The sequence below is a fragment of the Impatiens glandulifera genome, chromosome 1, assembly GCF_907164915.1.
Source record: "Impatiens glandulifera chromosome 1, dImpGla2.1, whole genome shotgun sequence".
Classification (NCBI taxonomy): Eukaryota; Viridiplantae; Streptophyta; class Magnoliopsida; order Ericales; family Balsaminaceae; genus Impatiens; species Impatiens glandulifera.
The window spans coordinates 19,655,770-19,679,618 of NC_061862.1; the positions used below are offsets into that span (position 1 = coordinate 19,655,770).

Genomic DNA, 23,849 nt, shown 5'->3' on the forward strand with positions numbered 1-23,849 from the left:
CTTTGTTTTCAATTTTTATTCCAAGTTTTCAGGGAATGCTTGAAGGGGTTTTATTAAATTATATAGTTTTATATGAAAATATTAGTTTGAGTTAAATAGTCCAAGACTTTGTATAAAATAAATTGATAACACTTAACCAAACGAGTAGTGTTTTCAGTATATTGTACTTTGAATTTTGTTTAATAAATAAAATGATTGTCTTATTTTATTTTAATGGTCATATGAATAGTTTATTTAAATTTAAATTAATATTTAATATAATTTGTTTAAATAGTTGAGATTTAGAATAAGTTCATAACAAATAAAGCTAATAAACCAATTTGTCAAAGCACATTGAATATTAAACGGTTCTTATCTGGCATAACTATAATTTAAAATTTTTATAAATTTATATTTTAATTATATAATAATTTTGTATAAAAAAATATTTAATTTTTTACATCATTTTTAAAGAATATATAACCTTACAATAACTTCTCTATATAACTAGCATATTTTCAGAAGAACAACTTTGATCTAAACCATATATATATACTTAAAAAAACATTTATAATATTTTAAACTTGAAAAATTAAAGATTAAACCTATTTTTTAGTTATAAGTTGATATTAATATTATTGACATATTGAATTAGTTATTAGTGGATATAATTGTTGTCAATATTATTATTTGTTGCTACGTTTCTTTAAAGCCTTCTTACGATTAGAATTATTTAATAATCATGTTCCTGTTAAAGTTTTGAAAATAAAATTATTTTAGGTGAAAATACATTAAAAAAAAATATTAGTATATAATAAACAAATATTATTTTCTTTAAAAATAGGACATTCATACAACTTAATTCATATATTAAAATAAGCATAAAACGGCAATTCATTGAAAGATTATTTAAATAATCCAATCAGCACAAGACTTATTAATATACAATTTTTTTTTTAATTTATTTTCATCAATCATATAATTCAAATCATCCACACAACAAGATTAGAAAATATAACATATACTATATAAGTATTTTTTTCATTATTAACCTAAATAGTTATTTTTTCAACTCAAATCCTCATTTGCATGCTACGTACTGTCTAATTTAGAAAAAAACATACATAGAAAAGTTTTAAAATCAATACCTGACTTATTAGATTATGTCCAAACATTTATTAATTATTCAAGGGCAAGTGTCTTACATAAAATATCTTAAAAAATATGTCTTTTAACTTATTCAATTCTCATTCAAAATATCATTTAGTGCTAATCTTGTAAAAAATAAAAAATAAAATTCAAAAGCTTATAAATTATTTCTAAATAAGGATAATCCCAAAATTGGCTTTCATTTTTGTGACTTATGTATGAGCACAAACAAAATGAGAGATCTGGTTTGACTATATATACAATAGACATATATGTAAGTATAGAGGGTTTGACAAGAAGCTTAAACAATCAAATTCATTTTAATAATAATAAGAAAAAACCATGTTAAAAACAATTCAGATGCAATATATCACTATCCAAATCAAACAAATAATAAATAAACACCCAACTTTGTCAATCTTAAGAAAATCAAATTACAAGAGAAATTAAGACATTAAGTCTTGTAAGGATTCATTATTGAACTAAGAAAGATTATAGGAAGAAAGTCTAATATGATGGTGGTCCAATGGAGTAAAAACAAAAAAACATTGATAGAAGATTTTAGAGTAGTTTGAACTCACCTCTATTGGTTAGCGGCATTGAAACAATAAGCTTGCCAAGCAAGAGTTGTTGATTTTGGTACAATTTCATCGTCAATAGATGCACACCACTTGTCATTTTTTGCATCAGCTAGTAACCATCTAACCTCATCGGGCACATTCGTCATATCAAAGTTCCAACCATCCGATCTTTTTGAATGTGATGCGGAATTTTTCCTTTTTGGGCTTTTGCTACTACTCGCAGGGCTCTGCTTTGTGAAAAAATATAAATTAAGAAAAGTTGAAGCAAGAAACTGATATACTTATATTTTTGCTCTAGCTTACATTTTCTGCCGTGTTTGAAGCTAGTTGGTTTGAAGTATGGTCGATGTTAATGTTGTCTAAGAACAAATGACCCCCTTCCGTCTCTTTCTCATTCTGATTTTGCTCCTCCGGTTCACCACTATGCTCAATAATTTTCCATTCTTCCCCAAACTGTGACAGTCTTGTATCTATCATCTCCCCGTTGCTCCTTCGCAGGCGACAAATAACAAAGGGCTTCTGTAATTGGTTTGAGGTTAATTTACAAATTAACAAAAAAGAAATTTGACAAAAATTGGATCACAGTACTCAAAATTATCAAAGTAAACCTGACCTGTTTTTCAATGGAAGAAAGTTCATACATGAACCAGCCAGTTTTCTCCCCCCCTGGTGCCTGACCGACGTAGAAAAACAGAGTCCTCTTTTTACCAATAATTTCGGAGGCATACGTTACATTGCATTCTTTTCCCGAAGCTTTCCAATAACCAGATTGATTAGTTGTCGCACTTAGAGATTCTTCCGGATACTTCTTATCAAGGGTAGAGAAGTAGAACTGCTCAAGGTTCGATTGTATGACGGATATACCTGTAAACATGTAAACTAGAACTAGTCAAATTTCATCCAGTAAATAAACTCAACTAATTGACCATATAATATGAGATAAAACTTGAAGAAGATCCAATCAAATTTGGCTAAGAAATCAGATGACAATGGAATAAATATTGACCCTAAATTAATAGGGCTAATACGATATATCTTTTTTGCATGTGCATGACTTCTAAACCGTCAACCCCTCTTATCGATCTAGGGTTTAATAACCTTTAACTATTTCATATCAGATCAAAATTAATATCAACTGGATACTATTCCAACCATCTATCTATCAAACTACAAATGTCTGACAATCATACCAACTCTATGCTTGATTTGTCATGGAAAGTCCCAAACCCAAACAGTTCATAGAAGAATACTTGTGTTTAAAATAGTGTGTTGATTAGTGTCAATCTCTTCCACCCTTGGAATACATGTCTTTCCTCCTTTGAAATCTCTTCAACTAACTTTCCATAATCTAGCTTTCCTAGATTAAGAGATTCATTATCACAATTCATATAATCATGACCTAAACGACCAAATCAGAAACAAAATCTGCCAAATACTTGAATTTGATCAATATATTTGTCTTTTCAAACTTAGTAATCAACCATAAACTTCTAGCCAAAAGTTGATTAACATTAAGACAAATTCTGACAGAAGGAAATTCTTTAAATCTTTTCCTTATATATAGGTGAAATTGATAGTAGATCACCTGCAAAAGAGACCATCTTAATTAAAAGCACACCTATCATTGATTTGTTGAAATAAATTAATTAATATGTATTTAGAATGTATTTTGCAGTTCAAAATGATGTCACATACCAACTTAGATATCTAGGGTTTTTAGAAGAATTTTAGATAAGACAAGAATGACTTAAGCCTTTGAGAGAGATAATCCATATACAATAACTATTTCATTTATTAATTACTACAAATATTACATAATCCCCTATGTATAAACTACTAACTCATTAACCTACTAACTTACTCTACTTAAAGAACTCGATTTGTTTGGGGTATGGTTGTGCAAAGTTAAATTAAACTTCTTTGCATCTAAATGAGAAAAAAATGTTTTGAAAGACAAAAAAATATGGATTAACAAGCCCTTACCATCATCCTTGTTTGGATGATTCCATGTTTGAGAAGCCTACAGTAGCACCTCAAAAGATGTTTTGGAAGAATTTAGCAAAATCTTTTGGTTTTGTTGTCAAAGTGAATAATTTGATTCTCCAATTCCTGTGGTGTTTTCAAATCCTTGAAAATGAAGAATTTCGTTTTGATATCAAAATATTGTTTGGGTGAAGGATGTTTATAATGAAAATATATGAAGATGTATGTGTCATGAAAAGGATTATTTGATTTTTAACACCCAAAATTAAATTATATGTTATGTGTAATTGAGGAATCACAATATCTTTGTTTTAGAACATAAAATATTTGGAGTTTTCACTCTAAGTTCACAAAACAAAAATTAAGAAGAGATATGAAAAAAAAACATATAACGGGCATGGGCATGGGTAAGGAAAAAGACAAAGAGAAAGAATGAATAATTAGGTAAAAATATATCATCTTTGAACATGTTTTTGGCACATAATCAGATGACCATTTGAACTTTTATGCTCTTAAACTTATGAATGAGGAAGTGATGGTTAAAGTGATGTCCCAATTAATCCATCAAGAGCAACCATCCCCTTGAATTAATCCATTTGAAATATGACTACTTAGAAAAGATATAACAGTTTTCCTAAATAAGTTACATCAAGAGCAACCATCCCCTTGAATTAGTACAAGCTACATCCTACTCCTCACTTTTAATGATGACTTTACCCTAAAGACTTGACATGGGTCTTGCTTGATGTGAGATATTTCCTACTAATTTTAATTAACTCGACAACCCAATTAAATTCTGTAGATTAAGTACATGGAATTGGGATATAAAACAAGAAATAGATTATGAGTTCTTTCTTCCTTGTTTTAATAGAGAAAATGTAGAGTTTGTATTATTAACTCAAGATTTAACTACACCAATAATCTCTATGTAATGTTGATAAAGATAACAAAACAATGAAGAGTTTACATGATAAGTTATTTTGATACTATTGAATTGTACATTTTTTGTATATGCAAGTCATAACTTTTGATTATGCCTAAAGACAAAAGATAGAAACAGCCCAGGTAATGAATGTACTTGAAATCTAAGAACTATATTGAGAACTGATTATGCTTCTAAATGACCATTAGAGTTAAAGTGTGACAAAAATGAATAAATAAAAAGTATGGAGTAGACTATGATGAAGTGTATGCACTATCATGGCACACATGCAGAGTATTTGATTACTAATCTCATTTTGACATGAAGGAAGTGGGAAATTTATAAGTCTGATATGAAGTAGGTATTCTTAAATAGACATGTTTTAGATGCTTATATTGAACAAATCTTAGACTTCATAACAAAAGGGGACAAAATAAAGTTTTAAAATTGAAGAATACCTTATATGGGTAGAAGTAAGTATCAATCTATTTGTTGTTTTTGCCAAATTGAGTATACTCTTATGTAAAGTCAAATGATAATGATAATGATGATAATTCATTATTTGTCTTTATGTGAAGGATCATATTTTTATAGGTAACAACAAAAACTTCTTTGACGAATTCAAAGGGATTATGTTTGAAAGGACTCAACATGGGACTCAAGTCATACTGTTAGGCTTAGAATAGTAAAATAAATTGAACTATGTATTATCATATCTCAAGAAAGGTATGTGACTGACATTTTCAATTTCACATGTTTGGTAGTATTCCCATGAACACACCCATAGAATATGACATTGAATTGTAAAAGTTTGAAGATAGAGAAACAATGAATTCAATTCTTTTTAAGAGTATTGTAAGTTTGAAAATTTTGAAAAGTATAAAGAGGAACAATTGATTACGGAATGTACTATTTGTCCACTAGTCACTTAAAACTCAAGGTGGGTGGGTCGGGTGGGTCTAGTGATTGTCATATTTTTGGGAAGTCGACGTTGATGATAGAAAAAGTTTACAGATTTTGGATTCTTTTTAGAAAATAATCATATTTAATGGAACTTGAAAAAACAAGCCATTGTCACACTTTAAACCAAAGTATGAATTAGATGCTGCAACTTTTGTACATGCCATGGAATATGACTAATTTAGGAGACTATTAGGAGCTTCATTTACCACAAATAAAACTACACAAATTTTTGTTGAAATCAAATCTGCTCAAGTCTCCCGTACTGCTCCATGTGGAAGCAAATTACAAATAAATACAAAGAATCATTTAATTTCATTAGAGAGTATTTTTCGATATAGCTCAAATATGAATCGATTTGTTTGATATCTTCATCAAAGGTCCAAAAACACAAGTCTTTAGTAAAATTTCTCTCCATAATATCTTCCTGCAGGGATGAGTCCCTGGATCTTGAACCAAATTAAAGGAAAGGAATTAGAAGAGACTTCCTCTTAAGTAAGATCATCCTCACCTCATTCACTAAAAATAAGTAAAACTTGTCAAGGTGCTCAATCTGAACCCTTGTCTGGAATAGTACTTAAGAACCCTAGCCTTTCCAAGATACTTACTTAAAGACTTGAAGAAAATCAATCAGGTTAGTTGATAGTCAGTCCGTTTGGAGAGGATCTTACTGATTAAGGAGATAAATTAATCTGTAAGCCTCGATCTATGATTAATTTGATTCCATATATAGATCTGACCTGAAAACGCGAAGACTAGCCCTAGACATAAGTAAACAGATAGATCTGAACAAAACCTAATTGAGAAATTTATTGCAGAGAAATAGAGAAATTAATCTGTTAATTAAAGAAAACAAGGAGTTTTAATAAGTTATAGAAAGGAAAAAAGAAGGGTTACATGGATTGGAAGGAGTATATATATATATATATATAAAAATGGGGTACATATGTATGCCCTAGATACAAAATAAGGTCAATTTTTTAGAGAGATAAACAATAATAGTTGAATAAAATTGAAAAGGAAAGATACCATATGAGAAGAAGGTACTGTTGTTCTTCCATATATATAATATATCTATTCATCTATGAAAGAGAGAGAGAAAGAAAAAGTTTGGATTTTGAACTTCACCTGGCAAAGCCTTAGACTCAACTTCAGGAATGACATAAACGCTCCTCTCGGAGCCCTGGATCTTCTCGTCGAGATAGTAATTAACTAAATCCCCGTCAGTCGGCGAGGATCTAAAACCTGTGAAAACAGATGGTAACGATGTCAACCATTTAAGCTTCTGTATAGGCGTCTGCGCAGCCATGGTAACAACAGAGAGAAAAGAAGAGACTGAGAATAGAAGTAAACCCTAAAAGTATGTGTGTATATATATAATGTTATAAGGGTAAAAAAAGGACACATATCTATGATGACAAGCAGCTTGTGGTATCGCCGCCCTGATGGTGTGATTACGTGTCTATGCATTAGAGGAATATGCAGTCGAGGCAAAACAGTTGTCATGCAGAGGGCGGTACACAAATCTCGGCCGCAACTGACCTCCCTCACCCCTCCTAAGAATTTGATATTAACGTCTATATGAGATTATACATAAATAAAATTTAAAGTGTTTTTTTTTTTTTTTTTGTCATCATTAGGATAACTAGTTGATATTAAAAAAAAAAAGAAAAAAAAAAGTTAATAAACAAATTATTTCTAGAGAAGGGAGATGAGAAGACACATCATTAATTGTGCTTGATTCGTGTTTAATAGGAGTGTACAGTGTTGGCATAATAATCTGCTATAATAATTTTGTATAATAATTTGACAAAAAAAAATTATAATCAAACACAATTAATCATTTACAAATAAACTTGAATGAATAAATGAGTACAAATTGAATACTATCAAATGTTTATGTAAACAAGTTGAATAAGCTATTGACAATAAACAAACTTAATTACCCTTAATCTACACATCCATATCAATGTAAAATTGTATAGACATTACAAACATTTTTTTAAAGTCGGTTCAGATCACTAATTTTTATCTAATTTATCTTCAAATTTAAAAATGTTTCTCAATATATAAAATTGAGATAGAATAATAACGACCTCACACGAATTTCAATATCGATTTTCTTATTCGGCAACAAATTTCCCCCGACATAGCTAGGAATATACCTAAGTAAAATTAGTTATTCACCATGCCTAAAAATTATATGCGATACCTAAATAAAATTAGTCATTCACAATGATATTAAATTTGGCCTTTGAGGCTTTGTTAAGGGTTGTCCAATATCGATGGATGTATTAAATTGAACAATATATGGATACCTTGAAAAAGTACCTTTGAAATAAAAACTTTAATGCATGGTCAATTAGTGAGAGTTATATTTTGCACGAGATTATGAATTTATGTGCTCGATATTTAGAATATCACGAGTCAATAAAGATATCGATACAACCAACTTTAACATTTTCTATATTCTTGACAATGAAAAATTTATCAATTGCAACACTTTACACATACGAATCGGGTGATCGGAAGCGTGCTCATGTATACATTTTGAAAAATTGTCTCGAAGTCGAATAATATTACAAGTAAGAGTTCATAAGTTGATTAGTGATTAAGTATGAATTTTGTAATTAACTAATTACAACTAAATTTCATTATATGCTGCGAATTCACACAAGAGTTGACCGATACAGGGTGACTCAATCTTTCTAATCTTGAACGCGGTAAACTTTACATAAAGTTTTTCAAGACGAAAGTGGGCCAATTGACTGGTGAATCAGATCGAACTTTGAGTTTAAAGATTTTTGGGAGTGGCCAAACAATTTATGCTAAGAAGTATAACTCTTGTAAAATAAACGAGTACAAGTTCAATACCGAGAAGCATGACGAAGGGTTAACCACGCAAAATAGTGGTGTCTTAGTAATTGACAACAATGAAGTCGAAACGATAAATTACTACGGAGTACTCACATATATTATAGAAGTTTAGTATGGTTGTAACCGAGTAATTCTTTTTAAGTGTAGATGGTTTGATGTACATTCCAAGGACTATGATAAAAAGTAGATAAATATGGGGTTTGCAAGTGTTAATGTGAACAAGACATTAAGAACTCAGATTCATGATCCGTTTGTAATAGCAAGTCAAGAACAACAAGTTTTTTACGTTACAGATATGTCATCTAGACATGGATGGAAAGTCACAAAGATAAATCCCCATTATTCAATCATTTAGACATGTTTTATTTGTGTCAAATAGGATGACCTCTTTAAAATTTCAACTTTATTTTTCTTGCAGATATCATGGCACCTAAACAAGCTACAAAACGAGCCATATTGAGACATTTAGACGAGCTCCGAGCTCGTATAAATGACGTACAATCCGATGATCCTACGAGCTTTATGGGATCACTTTCGGACATTAAGGGACTAGATGATCCAGATTCTACCATTCTCGAGGTGTCTGTCACCCCGGAGAAGGATTCCCCTATTTCCGAGACTACATGTACAACTTATACGTGATATTTAAATGATTATATAAATTTTAAAAATGTTGTTTCACTATTATTTTGTAGGGTCTTCATCGAGGAGTAGAGGACGATGGACGAACAAAAACACTGTTCTCGAGAAACTACCAATAGGACAGAAGATGCACTTAGAGTTTAGAGAGATGGATGGTAAGCCCACTTGCAATAACTACACCTACTACTCAAGGCATATTTGCACCATTGTCCGGGATCCCACGGTGGTGCCACATCGTCTAGTAAATTAGTCGATCTATCACATGCCCAGTTAGACCATATATGGAGGTTCATCTCTGTGAGTTTGATATTTTTTAACGTGTTATCTTATAATTTGAAGCTTTCACAATCCTAAAATCTGTTGTTATTTTTCAATATCTTTTCGAGTCTTCACCCTATCACATTGACACCTAAAGAGATAGAACGTTGACACATGTGAAGAAAACATGGGATATGTGGAGATATTCGAACAAAAGGAACTACATCCAACCACATGATGGCAACGAGGAGATAATCAAATTAAACCCTCCTCATGAACGAATACGATGATTATAATTATATCCTTGACCATCACTACTTCACAACTTCATTTTAGGTATAATAGTCATTTTATATTCATTATATGTTTAATCGACTATTAACTAACAACTATGACTGTCTTATAATTGTAGAAAAAAATACGACCAATTCCAGTAACAAAGCAAAAGTCGTATACACCCACCACACCGGTAGTAGACCATTTTTGCAAGTGGAGCGACATATAGTAAGTTTTAGTAAGAGTATTAATTTTTATAATATCTAACATATGTATATTATTTATACAGGAGAGGGATATTGAACACACCCCTAATTATGCAGAAATCTTCCTACATACTCATACAATGAGAGCGACTAGTGATGATCTAACTCCCATGGCTTCTCCACATGTTTAACAGGTCATAGTAAGTTTTAATCATTTCTATCATTTTAGTTTGCATGTCTAAATTTAAAATTACTAATAGTGTTGTAAGTGATGGTAGACTGTGATGCACGAGCGACTTGAAGCAAACCTTGATATGACGTCGTTTGAAGTGTTTGAAGCTACTTTTGGAGCACATGGACACGGGAGGGTGACCGATATGAGATCCAGAGTAGGTCCAACACACTTCAGATCGAATCAGTGGAGAAGTTCTTCCTCGAGCGTCAATAGAGCACGAGTGTCACAACGTCAAGAGATGCAAGCGCTGCACGAGGAGAATAGGACCCTGCGAGATGAGGTGGTGCAGTAGGGACGTATGATGGAGGAGATGCGCGCACAACAGGGACGTGAGATGGAAGAGATGCGAGCACAACAAGAGGATCTAAAGGCGTAGATGCGCACACAACAAGAGGCTCTACAATCACAAATGCACACAGAATAAGAGGCTCTACAGGCGCTTATGTCTAGGATGCCTTCTCCCACCCGATCAGTAGTACATTGATTGACATTTTTGTATTAATACGATTTGAGATTTTTGTAATTTAGAATTGATTTTTATTTATGAATGGTTTTTTTGCTAATAGTAGTATAACAAAATATCAAACAAGTTTAATAAGAATAAAAATGTCCCAAAAACCCGAGAGCAAGAATTATCAGCGACAACATTAGGGGAATGCCGACGATCATAATTAACAATATCAACGACGGTATTAGGGAATGCCGACGTTGATAACTAACAATAAGAGAATCAGAAATGTGCCAAAAACCTGAGAGCAAGGACTATCAGCGACGACGAAGAGAGAATTTCATCGTTATTAATTAAAATATAAACGACGATGTCGTCGCTATTGGTCAATACATAAGCGACAACGTAAGCATAATGTCATCGCTATATTTTAAAATTATCATTGACGAAATTCACCATTCGCCGTCACTGATATATTAATTATCAACGTCGGCCTATCGCCATTGTCTTTTAATGACGAATGGCGACGATTTTGTTCGCCGACAATATTTATTAGTGACGACATTATGACTTTTAGCGACGGTTTATGTCGTCGCTAATGATACATTTCCACTAGTGTAATTTTCATTTTAAGTAATTTAATTTATTGTAATAAGATAAACTTACACAAATTAAATAGTATTGAGTTAAGTTTTTTCTTCATTAGATAATTAATAATATAAAAATATAAACGAATATTACAAGTGCAAAGCAATGCAAAGAGAAGAAGAATGATGAGATTGAAAGGCTATCCTTGTTCATTAACTTTTTAATTTTTATTCCAAGTTTTTGTTGAATTTTAGAGTTGAAACATGGGAGAATTTGTTGACATGGATACAAAATATGGAGAGAATGCTTGGATGGACTAAATATGGACCTGAATCATAATTTGGAGTTAGAGTGGGCTTAAAAATATTTAGAATAGGGTTGAAAAATAAAAGAAAAAAATTAAATAAATATTGAACAGTAAATTAAAATTTTAAAAAAATAGGAATTGATTTAAACTTATTTTATTAAATTTTCCTTGTGGCTTAAGCTAACCGGAGGTATGTTTCTTCTTTGAGGGATTTTATTAAATTATATATTTGTTTATAAAAATATTAATTTGATGGTTAAAATTATCCAAAATTTTGTATAAAACAAATTAATAATACGTAAATAAGCAAAATTATAAACATGAAAATTTAACCTACCCCAATTTATAATAATAATATTAAAATAATATTTTGAATTTTTTAATTTAAAATAATCCAAAGAGAAGATAATTAAGATCAAATTGAGGTTAATTATTGTAATAATTAAATCCTAATTAGAAAAATTAAATTAAATAATTAAAATTAATTTGAGGTTAAAATATTGTATTTATTTTACCCAAAATAAACTCAAAAAGAGGTTGAAATTATTTAATTTTGGTAATTTATGGCTTAAAACAATTAAATAAATACCCCAATATACCCAAAAATAAAATAAATTAACATAATTTTTATTATGTTGTCAAAAAATATTTTTGTGTATTAATTTGGTGAAGAAAACGAAAAAGGGTTAAAAATTCGATTTTAAATAACCCTTGTATTAAAAATAAAATATAATAATAATGTGTGGTAGAAATTTTGTTTAAATGTTGCAGCAGAAATTCTAGTCAGCGCCCAGGAAGGAGCCATGCATGCCGGTTGTAGCCAAACACGTGCGCGCTCGGGTCCACATAGGATCAACTAATGGGACGCTAACCCCGTTAGCATGATCACCCGATCGTTGACGAGCCGTCAATGGAACATAATAGAGCGTTCATTTAAAACAAAACGGCGTCGTTTTGTTCTTCTTCGCGAACGTCGGAAGCCTGCGATCAACGCCGACGACCTTCTAGAAATCTTATATCCGCCATCTTTTGTCCTTATCCTTCGAGAATCCACCCATAAGCACATCTCTCCCTCGTCATCATTACCCCTAAGGTTGGAATTCAAAAGCTACTCTAACCTAGGTTGGTAAGGACAAAACAAGAACATTTAAGAATAATTTCAGAAAAGAAATTGAAGTTGAATTTGTCCATGGAACCGACTTAGATCGGGTATAAATAGTCTCTAGGTGAATCTTCCAATCCATAAAACAAACATCATAATTTATAGCCTGGTTGAAGAGATCTATAAAGAACTTCGGCGACTAGTTTTTTGAAGAACTGCTCTAGCGATCTAATCTTCAATCTAGGACTTGGGAAAGCTTCCCTACACATCATTGGAGTGTTCTCCAATCACTAGTAAGCTTCTAGTTCATCTGAAATTCAAATTGTGATTCAAAATTGGATTTTTTCATGTTCGATCGGGTTGATCATTTTTAGGGCTAGATTTTGTTTTTCTATAGTCAAAATCAATCCCTAAGGGCTTGTTCGGATTGGGGTTTTTAAAGAGAAAAAAGTAATGATTGCTGATGATTTTGAGGAGTTGATGATTATTTTTGATAAAAAGACCTAAAGGGTGTATTGATATATGTGAATAAAATAAAAAATGATAATTTAAATTTGAGGGTATTTTAATATTTTGGTTAATGAAATGAGTGATTTGATTGTGAAGAAGTGATTGATTGGAAAATTGATTTTGGATGAATTTTGTAAAATACCCAAAGAGAACAAGGCCTAAATGATTTCTAAGCTTTATGTCGAAAGAGAATTCATCAATTCACATTAATCAAAAAAAACCCAAATTTGATTTGAAAATATGAAAATTTTGAATTTGGTGTTCTTAAGCTTTTAATCTTGAAAATTTTGATTCAATTAGTTGCCTAACATATTTGTAAACATGTTAGGATGTTTTCCAAATTATAAAATCAACATCCCGATCGTGTTTGTTCCAATTGAATTTTTCTAAAAAATAAGTTTGAATTTCAATTTTAAAATTGTTACAGAGCTTGATTGATGTTCTTGTTTTAGTTGTGTTCCACTATAAACATCATTTCAATGCTATTGGAACAAGAATTAGGCCATTAGATAACCTAAATCAAAACTTCTCAAATTCTTGCTCTAGAAATCGGGTTAAGAAATTGATCGACCTAGAGCTCGATTGATCGTGTTTAGGGTTAGGGATTATGATCCCTATATCCATATGAGTTGTTTACAACTTACATATCATGTTTTCATGATCTGTATTAAAACATACAAACCTGCAATCACGACCGAGGAAGTTAGATTTGGGACCGAGCCTCCTAGACCTAGGACCGAACAATTCGAGTTCAGGATTGAGCCTCCCGAACTCCAGGGCCGAACCCTCTAGTCCCTTGACCGAGTGGCATGAGCCCCGATCTAGACCACTCTCGGTCTAGACCTAGCCCATCCGAACCTAGATCGGGAAAAATAGACCCAAGCCCTAAGACTCAGGTCATAAGGCCTGTTTCGTTCCACTTTTCAAAATCCAAAATTATTTTTGTAATTTTGGAACCCCAATCCATTTTCAAATAATTCTGAAAGGTCAGAAATTTATTTTAATATATTTTTGGGATATTTCCTGAACAAATATTTTGACTAAGGCCCCGTTTAGAATTTATTTTAATTCTAACACTTTTCTGATATTTTCATGTATTATACTTAATCTTATATCAACGCAATTAGAGGTACGCCCTTCTAAATAATTTTTTACAATTTTTTACGCAATCTAAACGTATCATTGTTTAGGAGCCCAAATTACTAATTAAAGGAAATAAATGTTATAAATTAAACTTATGCTAGCCACATAATTATGCTTTATAAATAAACCGTCTTTGATTGGGCGCGTAGGATTTAGCGCGAAATCTCTTTCCCGAGCGTAACCAAATAACGAACCCCTTTTGGAAACTCTAGTATAAAGTACGCTTATATACGTATGTTTTACTGATTTTAAAAAAAATATTTGACGGCTCTATTTTCAAATAAATATTTTTTCTTAGATTAAGTATGTTTAATTAATTTAAAGTGGATTTCAAATCAAGTTATCATTTAATTATAACAAATCTCTGAATTATTAAAATTTAAATAAAATTAATTAATTTTACCTGATCAATTTCAAAAACTCTCAAGTATTTTTAAAATATTTTAAAATAATGTTTCATTTAAAAAAAAATAACTGATACGCAAATCAATGTTAAAATGCATTTAACCTTACCACTACCGCATGATTCCCGATAGTAAACTTCTTAGGGTTATAGAAAATTTGATCTTTAATGATCATTTAAAATTATTTTTTTCAATGTACTTTGTCTTTTGTTTAATAAATAAAATAACTGTCATAGTGTATTTAAATTTAAATTAAAAATAATAATAATAATATTATTATTTATTTAAATAATTGAGATTTAGAACAAGTTCATGAACTTATTGTTCAAATCACAGTTAATCTAAAACTGCTATTATTTATTTGGTAAATACTATAATATAAAATTTTCATAAATTAAAATTTTAATTATAAAATAATTTTGTATGAAAAATAATATTAATTTTTTTTACATAATTTAAAAAATATATAACCTTACAAAATAGCTTCTCTATATAACATATTGTATTTTCAGATAAAAATATTAGAGAAAACTTAGTAACCATTAACCTGTTACATTTACATTTAAGTCTTTAATTTAAATAGTTAATTTTTCATAATTCAAAATTTTTCTAATCCACAATCATAACTTATTAGATTATGTAAAAAAAAAAATTATTAATTATTCAAGGGTCAAAAATCTTACCTAAAATATTTTAGAACAAATTTGTAAGTTTCATACTTACTAACAAAAAAATATCTTAAATGAAAATAAGAACATGATTAATAGTCTAGTTAATCTCTAAAAAAAAATAAAGTTGTGCTAATTTATTAAAAGTGAAAAAAAAATCAAAAATTTATTAATTTTTCGAATTTATTTTGTTTACCTAGGTGCATAAACAAAGTGAGTTCTGATCTCATTTGGCAATAGACATAGATATAAGAAAAGAGGGGTAGACAAGAAGTTAATACCGGGCGGAAAATGCATTTATCATTTTCGTCCCATTTGGTCGTCCCATTCGGTTTAAGAGAATATCCGCGTGACATTATTTATACAATACTAGGAAGATTCTCGTGTGATTCATACAAATAAAAATATAAATTAAATAAAAATAATATGTATTCAATGTTTAAAATTTTTAATAAATCACGAATAATATATTAAAATAAAAAATAAAACGCTCTCATTCCACATATTAATCACTTTAGTAAAACAACTTATTTTCTCACATATCTCATCACATATTTTTTTTCAGAATGAACATCTATTCTCGTGACCTTACACTTTCAATTTGATCAATCAAATATTTAATTCATATTTTTTTAACCACTTTCAGTTGATATCGGCCAATTATCCATCGACAAACCACATCCCAATCACACTTGGTTAAAAAGTTGTAATTATTTTGTTATGTTGCAAATTCGAAACATACCTAAAACATTTATAATTTTATTTTTAACCATTTTAAGTTAATTTTAAGTTTATTGACAGGTCAATCCACAATCCAACCCAAGTATTCATTTACTTTCACATATATATTCAAATTAACCACAGATTCATTCAGTAATCCGAACACTTTAAAAATTAAGTATTATATATATATATATATATATTATATATATATATATATTATTAATAATAATAAAATTATATAAACGGAATTAATTATCCGACCCAAGTATTCATTACTTTCATTTTTAATATTTGTTGTCTAAGAACAAATGATCCCCTCCCGTCTCTTTCTCATACTGATTGTTCCTCCGGTTCACCACTCTGCTCAATAATTTGCCATTCTTCCCAAAACTGTGACAGTCTTGTATCTATCATCTCCCCGTTGATCCTTCGCAGGCGACAAATAACAAAGAGCTTCTGTAATTGGTTTGAGGTTAATTTACAAATTAAGAAAAAAAGAATTTTGACAAAAACTGGATCACAGTACTCAAAATTATCAATGTAAACCTGACCTGTATGTCAATGCAAGAAAGTTCATACATGAACCAGCCAGTTTTCTCCCCCTAAGTGCCTGACCGATGTAGAAAAACAAGTCCTCTTTTTACCAATAATTTCTGAGGCATACGTTACATTGCATTCTTTTCCCGAAGCTTTCCAATAACCAGATTGAGTAGTTGTCGCACTTGGAGATTCTTCCGGATACTTCTTGTCAAGGATAGAGAAGTAGAACTGCTCAAGGTTCGGTTGTATGACGGATATACTTGTAAACATGTAAACTAGAACAAGTCAAATTTCATCGAGTAAATAAAAACAACTAATTGACCATATAATATGAGATAAATCTTGAAGATCCAATCAAATTTGGCTAAGAAATCAGATTACAATGGAATAGATATTGACCCTAAATTAATAGGGCTAATACTATATATCTTTTTTCATGTGCATGACTTAGTCAACCCCTCTTATCGATCTAGGGTTTAATAACCTTTAACTATTTCATATCAGATTAAAATCAATATCAACTGGATACTATTCCAACCATCTATCTATCAAACTACAAAGGTCTGACAATCATACCAACTCTATGCTTGATTTGTCATGGAAAGTCCCTTAAACCCTAAGAGTTCATAGAAGAATACTTGTGTTTAAAATAGTGTGTTGATTTGTGTCAATCTCTTCTACCCTTGGAATACATGTCTTCCCTCCTTTATAATCTCTTCAACTAACTTTCCATAATCTAGCTTTCCTAGATTAAGAGATTCATTATCACAATTCATATAATCATGACCTAAACGACCAAATCAGAAACAAAACCTGCCAAATACTTGAATTTGATCAATATATTTGCCTTTTCAAACTTAGTAATCAACCATAAACTTCTAGCCAAAAATTGATTAACATTAAGATTAATTCTGACAGATGGAAATTCTTTAAATATCTTCCTTATATAGATGTGAAATTGATAATAAATCACCTGAAAAAAAGAGACCATCTTAATTAAAAGCACACCTATCATTGATTTGTTGAAATAAATTAATTAATATGTATTTCAAATTTTAGAATGTCTTTTTCAGTTCAAAATGATGTCACATACCAACTTAAATATCTAAGGTTTTTAGAAGAATTTTAGATAAGACAAGAATGACCTAAGCCTTTGAGAGAGATAATCCAGTCAAAGTGTTTGTGGTCTCGTTGTTGTTATTGCTTCTACATTGTAGCAGTTGTTCCCTAAGATTCCTCACAAGCTCATTCAGTCTTTGAATATTCTTTTTTTCAGATAAGATGATCTGCAACAATAATATTGCTGCTCTCAATTTAGTCCAAAAATTTTATGAACAAATTACATACATGAGATTTAACTTTGCCTGATTCTGTTCATAATCAATTCAAATAACATTCAATCAAAACCATTTTTACACCAGTTTCATCAAATTGTGTTGAATTATATGGGTAGTCACAATTAACATAGTCTGAACCATAAGGACAAGATGATAGACCAAAAAGACAGTATTAATTTCAAATAACAGCATTCAAATTTCTTAACATACCAGTTTGATGAAATTCAGCCAGCAAAGTGGATTGAGTATTATGAAATAGATGTTTCATAGTTTAAATAGATCAATAAATTTTCATACTTTCTGGCAATCAATTTCATGTCCGAAAAGTTGAGTAAAAAGCACATAAACACCATAAGAAAGCAATCATATCATGGAAATCATAGTCCTAAATGGAAATTCAAGAATGTATCAAACTTCCTAGAGTTGTTCTGCACGAATCACTTGTCAATTGGAAACTGTAAAACAAGCAGGATTACTCACACAAAAATAAACATACATTAAACATCATGGTGCTTATCAGTTTGTAGTTTCAAGCACAAAAACTTTTTCATCACACTCAAACCAACAACAGAACACATATATCTACAACACAATTCAAAGTACTGCAGCAAAGCAAAGCAAATCAAAGCAAACACAAACAGTAGATTATTATACAAAACGATATATTTTTCCCACCTTCTCCTTAACAGCTTCTTCCCTCTTAGTGATTTGCAATTGTTTCTGAGACAAACTAGGTGTTGCCTCAATATCATTGACAAGTGGTTGCTTCCATTCAAACTGTGAAGTTACTATCATAATAATTAAAAGAAACACAAGTAGCATAGGTCTTGACATCATGAAAGTCTCTCCCCTCACCGCACCTGTAACAAAATAGATCTCAAAATTGGACCAATTCATCATAAACCCTAACAACAAAATGGAATCTTAGGAAGGAAAACCCTAAAACAAACTCAAATTTTGAAGTAGCAGAATGAATCGGATCAATGATTCTATTCTAGGGAAGGGGGAAAATAGAAGAGTATATAACACCTACCAGGCGATCAGAGGAGGTCTTCAAAGGTGAAATCCAGTGGCTCGCAGAGTTGATCGGGAAGGACGGAAGTGCTTGTGATGATCGGAGACAGGTCTGAGAAAAGTTGATTATTTGTAATTTCTGAATTCATCATCATCAGATCCTTCTCCTCCTCCTGATTAATATTAATATTATTAATAAGGCCTTGTTTTGACTTTGATAAAATTATCAAAGACCAATCCAAATAAACACAAAACTCACCAAACTTTGCAATGGGAACAAACCCCATATTCCAAATTAAATACAAACTATTACCTAGCAATTTTTACTTTACTAATTTATCTCAACACAAATCACAAGTTACATAATTTTTTTTTTATCAAAAATATTATTTTTGGAAGAAACCCATAAAGATTCTAAAACACCCCCCAAATCAATTTTTATGTTTTATTAATTTAGTTAAGTTGTATATAGTGATGTTATAGACTTCTTCCTAAAACAAAAACAAAAAGAATTACCACCATCATAGATCCAAAGCCATAATCGATATTGGTGTTGATGTTCATGTTGTCTAGGAACATATTATCCCCTCCTCCACCTCCTGTCTTTTTCTGATACTGTTTCTGCTGCTCTGGTTCAACACTCGGCCATCCTTCAAGGTCATACCAATTATCAACTATGGCTGCTGCATCCTGTGAAGGAATTTGGAAAGTTCCCATGGACTCCATTTTTCCATTAATAATTCCTTCAAACTCATTTGCATAAGATGCAAATGGCAAGCTGTTTGTGTTAGGCATCAGTGAAGACTCATCATTAAAAAGATTCATGAAATCATCTGTCATTACATTGTCAAAACAGAATTCATCATCATCATAGTAACCAACTTGCTTGGATTTAGACATGGGATTCTCTGCAGCAACTATCTGATGAACTGATTCTTCTGGCTCTGATTCAGAATTATGTATCATCATAAATCCTTTACCTTTATTAGTAATATTATTATTATTACTAAGAGCAAGTTTTTGCACAAGAGCTAAAGGTAGTTTTGGGTGCTCATTAATTCTCCATTCTTCCCCAAAGTGTGGCAGCCTTGTATCTATCATCTCTCCATTGGTCCTTCGCACGCGACAAATAACCGAGTGCTTCTGTAATTGGTTTGAGGTTAATTTACAAATTATTAAACACAAATTTGACAAAACATTGGATCACAGTACTCAAAATTATCAAAATAAACCTGACCTGTTTGTCAACGGAAGAGAATTCATGCATGAACCACCCAGTTTTCTGCCCTCTTGGTGGATGGCCGATATAGAAAAACAAAGTACTCTTTTTACCAATAATTTTGGAGGCATATTTCACATTGCTTTCCTTTCCCAATGTTTTCCAATAGCCACATTGCGTTGTTCTCGCACTTTGAGATCCTTTCAGATAGCTATTACCACGGGTAGTGAAGAAGAACCACTCAAGGTTCGATTGCATGAAAGTCATATCTGTGAACAACATGTAAACTAGAACTAGTCAAATTTCATCCATGAAACAAAAACAACTAATTAAACATATAATACAAGATAAAACTTGAAGATCCAATCAAATTTGGCTAAGAATTAGATGACAATGGACTGTGACTTCTAAGGAGTACTTTCATAATTAAGAACCTTTGAGAAGATTAGGGAATTTATATTGACCCTAAATTTATAGGCTAATACTATATTCTAAACCATACATATTTTTGCATGTGCATGACTTCTAAACAATCAACCCTTCTCATCGATCTAGGGATTAATAACCTTTCCCTATTTCATATCAAATTAAAACAAATATCAATTGGATTCTATTCCAACAACTATCTATCAAACTACAAATTCCTGACAATCATACCAAATCTACTAGGGGGCCCTAAGCTTGATTTGTTATGGAAAGTCCCAAACCCTAACAGTTCATAAGAAAATATTTGTTTCAAAGGGTGGGTTGATTAGTGTAAATCTCTTCAAGTACTCTTAGAATCTTAGAATATATGTCTTCCCCTCCTTTGAGATCTCCTCAACTAACTTTCCATAATCTAGCTTTCCTAGATTAAGAGAGCCATTATCACAATTCATATAATCATATGACCTAAAGAACCAAAACAGAAAAAAAATCTTCCATATACTTGAATTTAATCAATACATTTGTCTTTTCGACCTTAGTAATTAACCATAAACTTCTAGACAAATGTTGATTAATATTAAGAACTAATTTTGACAGAAGTAAATTCTTGAAATTACTTACAATTGATTTGTTGAAATAAATTAATTTGTATTTAACATTTTAGAATGTCTTTTGCATGCAGTTTCAAAATGATGCAACACATACCAACTTAGATATCTAGGGTTTTTAGAAGAATTTTAGATAAGACAAGAATGACCTAAGTCTTTGAGAGAGATAATCCATATACAATAACTATTTCATTTATTAATTACTACAAATATTACATATATAATCTCCTATTTACAAGCTACTAACTCATTAACCCACTAACTTACTCTACTTAAAGGTCTTGATTTGTTTTCAATGAGAATAAAACGTTTCAAAAGACAAAAAAAAGGAGTAACAAGCCCTTACCATCATCCTTGTTTGGATGATTCCATGTTTGAGAAGCCTACAGTACCACCTCAAAAGAAGTTTTGGAAGATTTTAGCAAAATCTTTTGGATGTATTGACAAAGTGAATAATCTGATACCCCAATCCCTATGTGGTGTTTTCAAATCCGAAGAATTTTGTTTGATATCGAAATATTGTTTGGGTAATTAAGGTGGTTTAACCAAATGAAAATATATGAAGATAAAATAGAAGATGTATGTGTCATGAAAAAGATTGTTTGATTTTAACACCCAAAATTCAATTATATGTTATGTGTAATTGATGAATCACAATATCTTGGTTTTAGAACACAAAATAATTGGAGGGCATGATGAAGAATAAAAACAGAAAACAGGCATGGGCAAGGAAACCCTAACAAAGAGAAAGAAGAAATAATTAGGTAAAAAACCTATCTTTAACATGGTTTTGGCACGTAATTAGATGACTATTTGAGCTTTGATACTCTCAAACTTATGAATGAGAAAGTGACAGTGAAAGAGATGTCCCAATTAATCCATCACAATCAATAATGTGAAATATGACTCCTCAGAAAACATATGACAAAGTTTTCCCAAATAAGCTACATCAAGAGCAACCATCCTCTTGGATTAGTACCATCCTCACTATTTAATGATGACTTTACCCTAAAGGCTTGACATGGGTCTTGCTTGATGTGAGTTATTTCCTACTAATTTTAAGTAACCGACAACCCAATTAAATTATGTAGGTCAAGTGCATGGAATTGGGATATAAAACAAGAAAAAGATTATGAGTTATTTCTTCCTTATTTTAATAGAAAAAATGATGAGATTGTGATATTAACTCAAGATATAACTACACAAATCATCCCAAGATAAATCAATGGAAAGACAAAAAAAATGAAGAGTTTACATGAAGTTATTTTGATACAATTGAATTGTACCTTTCTTGTATATGTAAATCATAACTATATATTGAATATGCATAAAGATAGGAGATAGAGACAGCTCAAAAAACATGAGATAAATGTATTTGAAATTTAAGAACTATATTGAGAACTAATTCTACTTCTAAATGAACATAAAACCATTAGAGTTAAAGTGCACAATACAAAACTAATAAAAAAAATGCTTATTGTAAAATGTTATAATCAAGAATATGGAGTAGACTATGATGAAGTCTATGCACATTTGACTCAGATGAAGACTAATTACTAATCTCATTATGCCTTGAAGGAAGTGGGAAATTTATAACTTTGATGTGAAGTAGCTACGCTAGTCTTGAATCTTAGAAATAAAGTTCTAAGATTGAAGAATACCTTATATGGGTAGAAGAAAGTACCAATCTATTAGTTTTTTCCCTAAGTGAGTATACTCTTTATGTAAAGTCAAATGATAATAATGACATTTTGATTATTTGTCTTTATGTGAAGGATTTTATATTTTTCATAGGTAAAAACTAAATCTGTTTTGACTAATTCAAAGGGAATATGTTTGAATGGACCAACATGGGACTCAAGTTATACTATTTAGGCTTAGAAGTAAAACAAATTAAAGTATGTATTATCATATCTCAAGAAAGGTATGTGAATAACATTTTCAATTTCACATGATCGGTTGTATTCCCATGAGCACACTCATAGAATATGACATTGAATTGTAAAATTTTGAAGATGTATAGAGAAACAATGAGTTCAATTTTTTTAAAGAGTTTTGTAAGTTTGAAAATTTTGAAAAGTATAAGAATGTACAATTGATTATGGAATGTACTACTTTGTCCACTAGTCACTTAAAACTCAAGGTGGATGGGTCTAGTGATTGTGATATTTTTGTGAAGACATTGTTGATATAAAAATTTACAGATTTTTAATTCTTAGAAAATAATAATATTTGATGGACTTGAAAAAACAAGCCATTGTCACACTTTAAACCAAAGTATGACATAGAATATGTGGGTGCAATTTATCTACATGCCATGGCATGTGACTAAATAAGGAGACTATTAACAGATTTTTGTTGAAATCAAATCTTCTCAAGTCTCCAAATCTGCTCAAGTCTCCAGTACTGCTCCATGTATGCATGATAGAAGCAAATTAAACATAAATATAAAGTATCCTTTCATTTCATTAGAGGGCATATTGTGATAGCTCAAATATGAATCAATTTGTTTGATATCTTTCACCAAAACACAAGTTTTTAGTGAAATTTTCTCTCCATAATATCTTCCCATCCTTTCTTCTCCAACATGATCAACCTTCCCGCAGGGGTCGAGTCCATACATCTTGACCCAAATTAAAAGAGAGGAATTAGAAGAGACTTCCTCTAAAGTATGATAATCCTCACTGAGAATAGGTAAACCTTTTCAAGGTGCTCAATCTGAACCCTTGTCTTGAATAGTACTA

The 23,849-nt window shown here is 30.7% G+C and overlaps 1 protein-coding gene across 1 annotated transcript; it reads right to left on the bottom strand.

The window, feature by feature from the left end:
* Positions 1-1,711: 1,711 nt before the first annotated feature.
* On the bottom strand, positions 1,712-6,883 carry LOC124920082 (NAC domain-containing protein 60-like). Its single transcript, XM_047460488.1, has 4 exons — positions 6,703-6,883; positions 2,323-2,573; positions 2,013-2,228; positions 1,712-1,936 (listed from the first exon to the last, which is right to left on the bottom strand). The coding sequence occupies exons 1-4, from the start codon at positions 6,881-6,883 to the stop codon at positions 1,712-1,714; spliced, it is 873 nt and encodes a 290-aa protein (XP_047316444.1).
* Between the last annotated feature and the right edge of the window lie 16,966 nt (positions 6,884-23,849).

Coding starts and splice junctions, on each gene's coding strand:
- LOC124920082 (XM_047460488.1), bottom strand. CDS start 6,883: ATGGCTGCGCAGACGCCTATACAGAAGCTTAAATGGTTGACATCGTTA. Junction 2,574..6,702: donor TGAGTCTAAGGCTTTGCCAG/GTGAAGTTCAAA, acceptor ACATGTTTACAG/GTATATCCGTCATACAATCG. Junction 1,937..2,012: donor CTTCAAACACGGCAGAAAAT/GTAAGCTAGAGC, acceptor TTCACAAAGCAG/AGCCCTGCGAGTAGTAGCAA.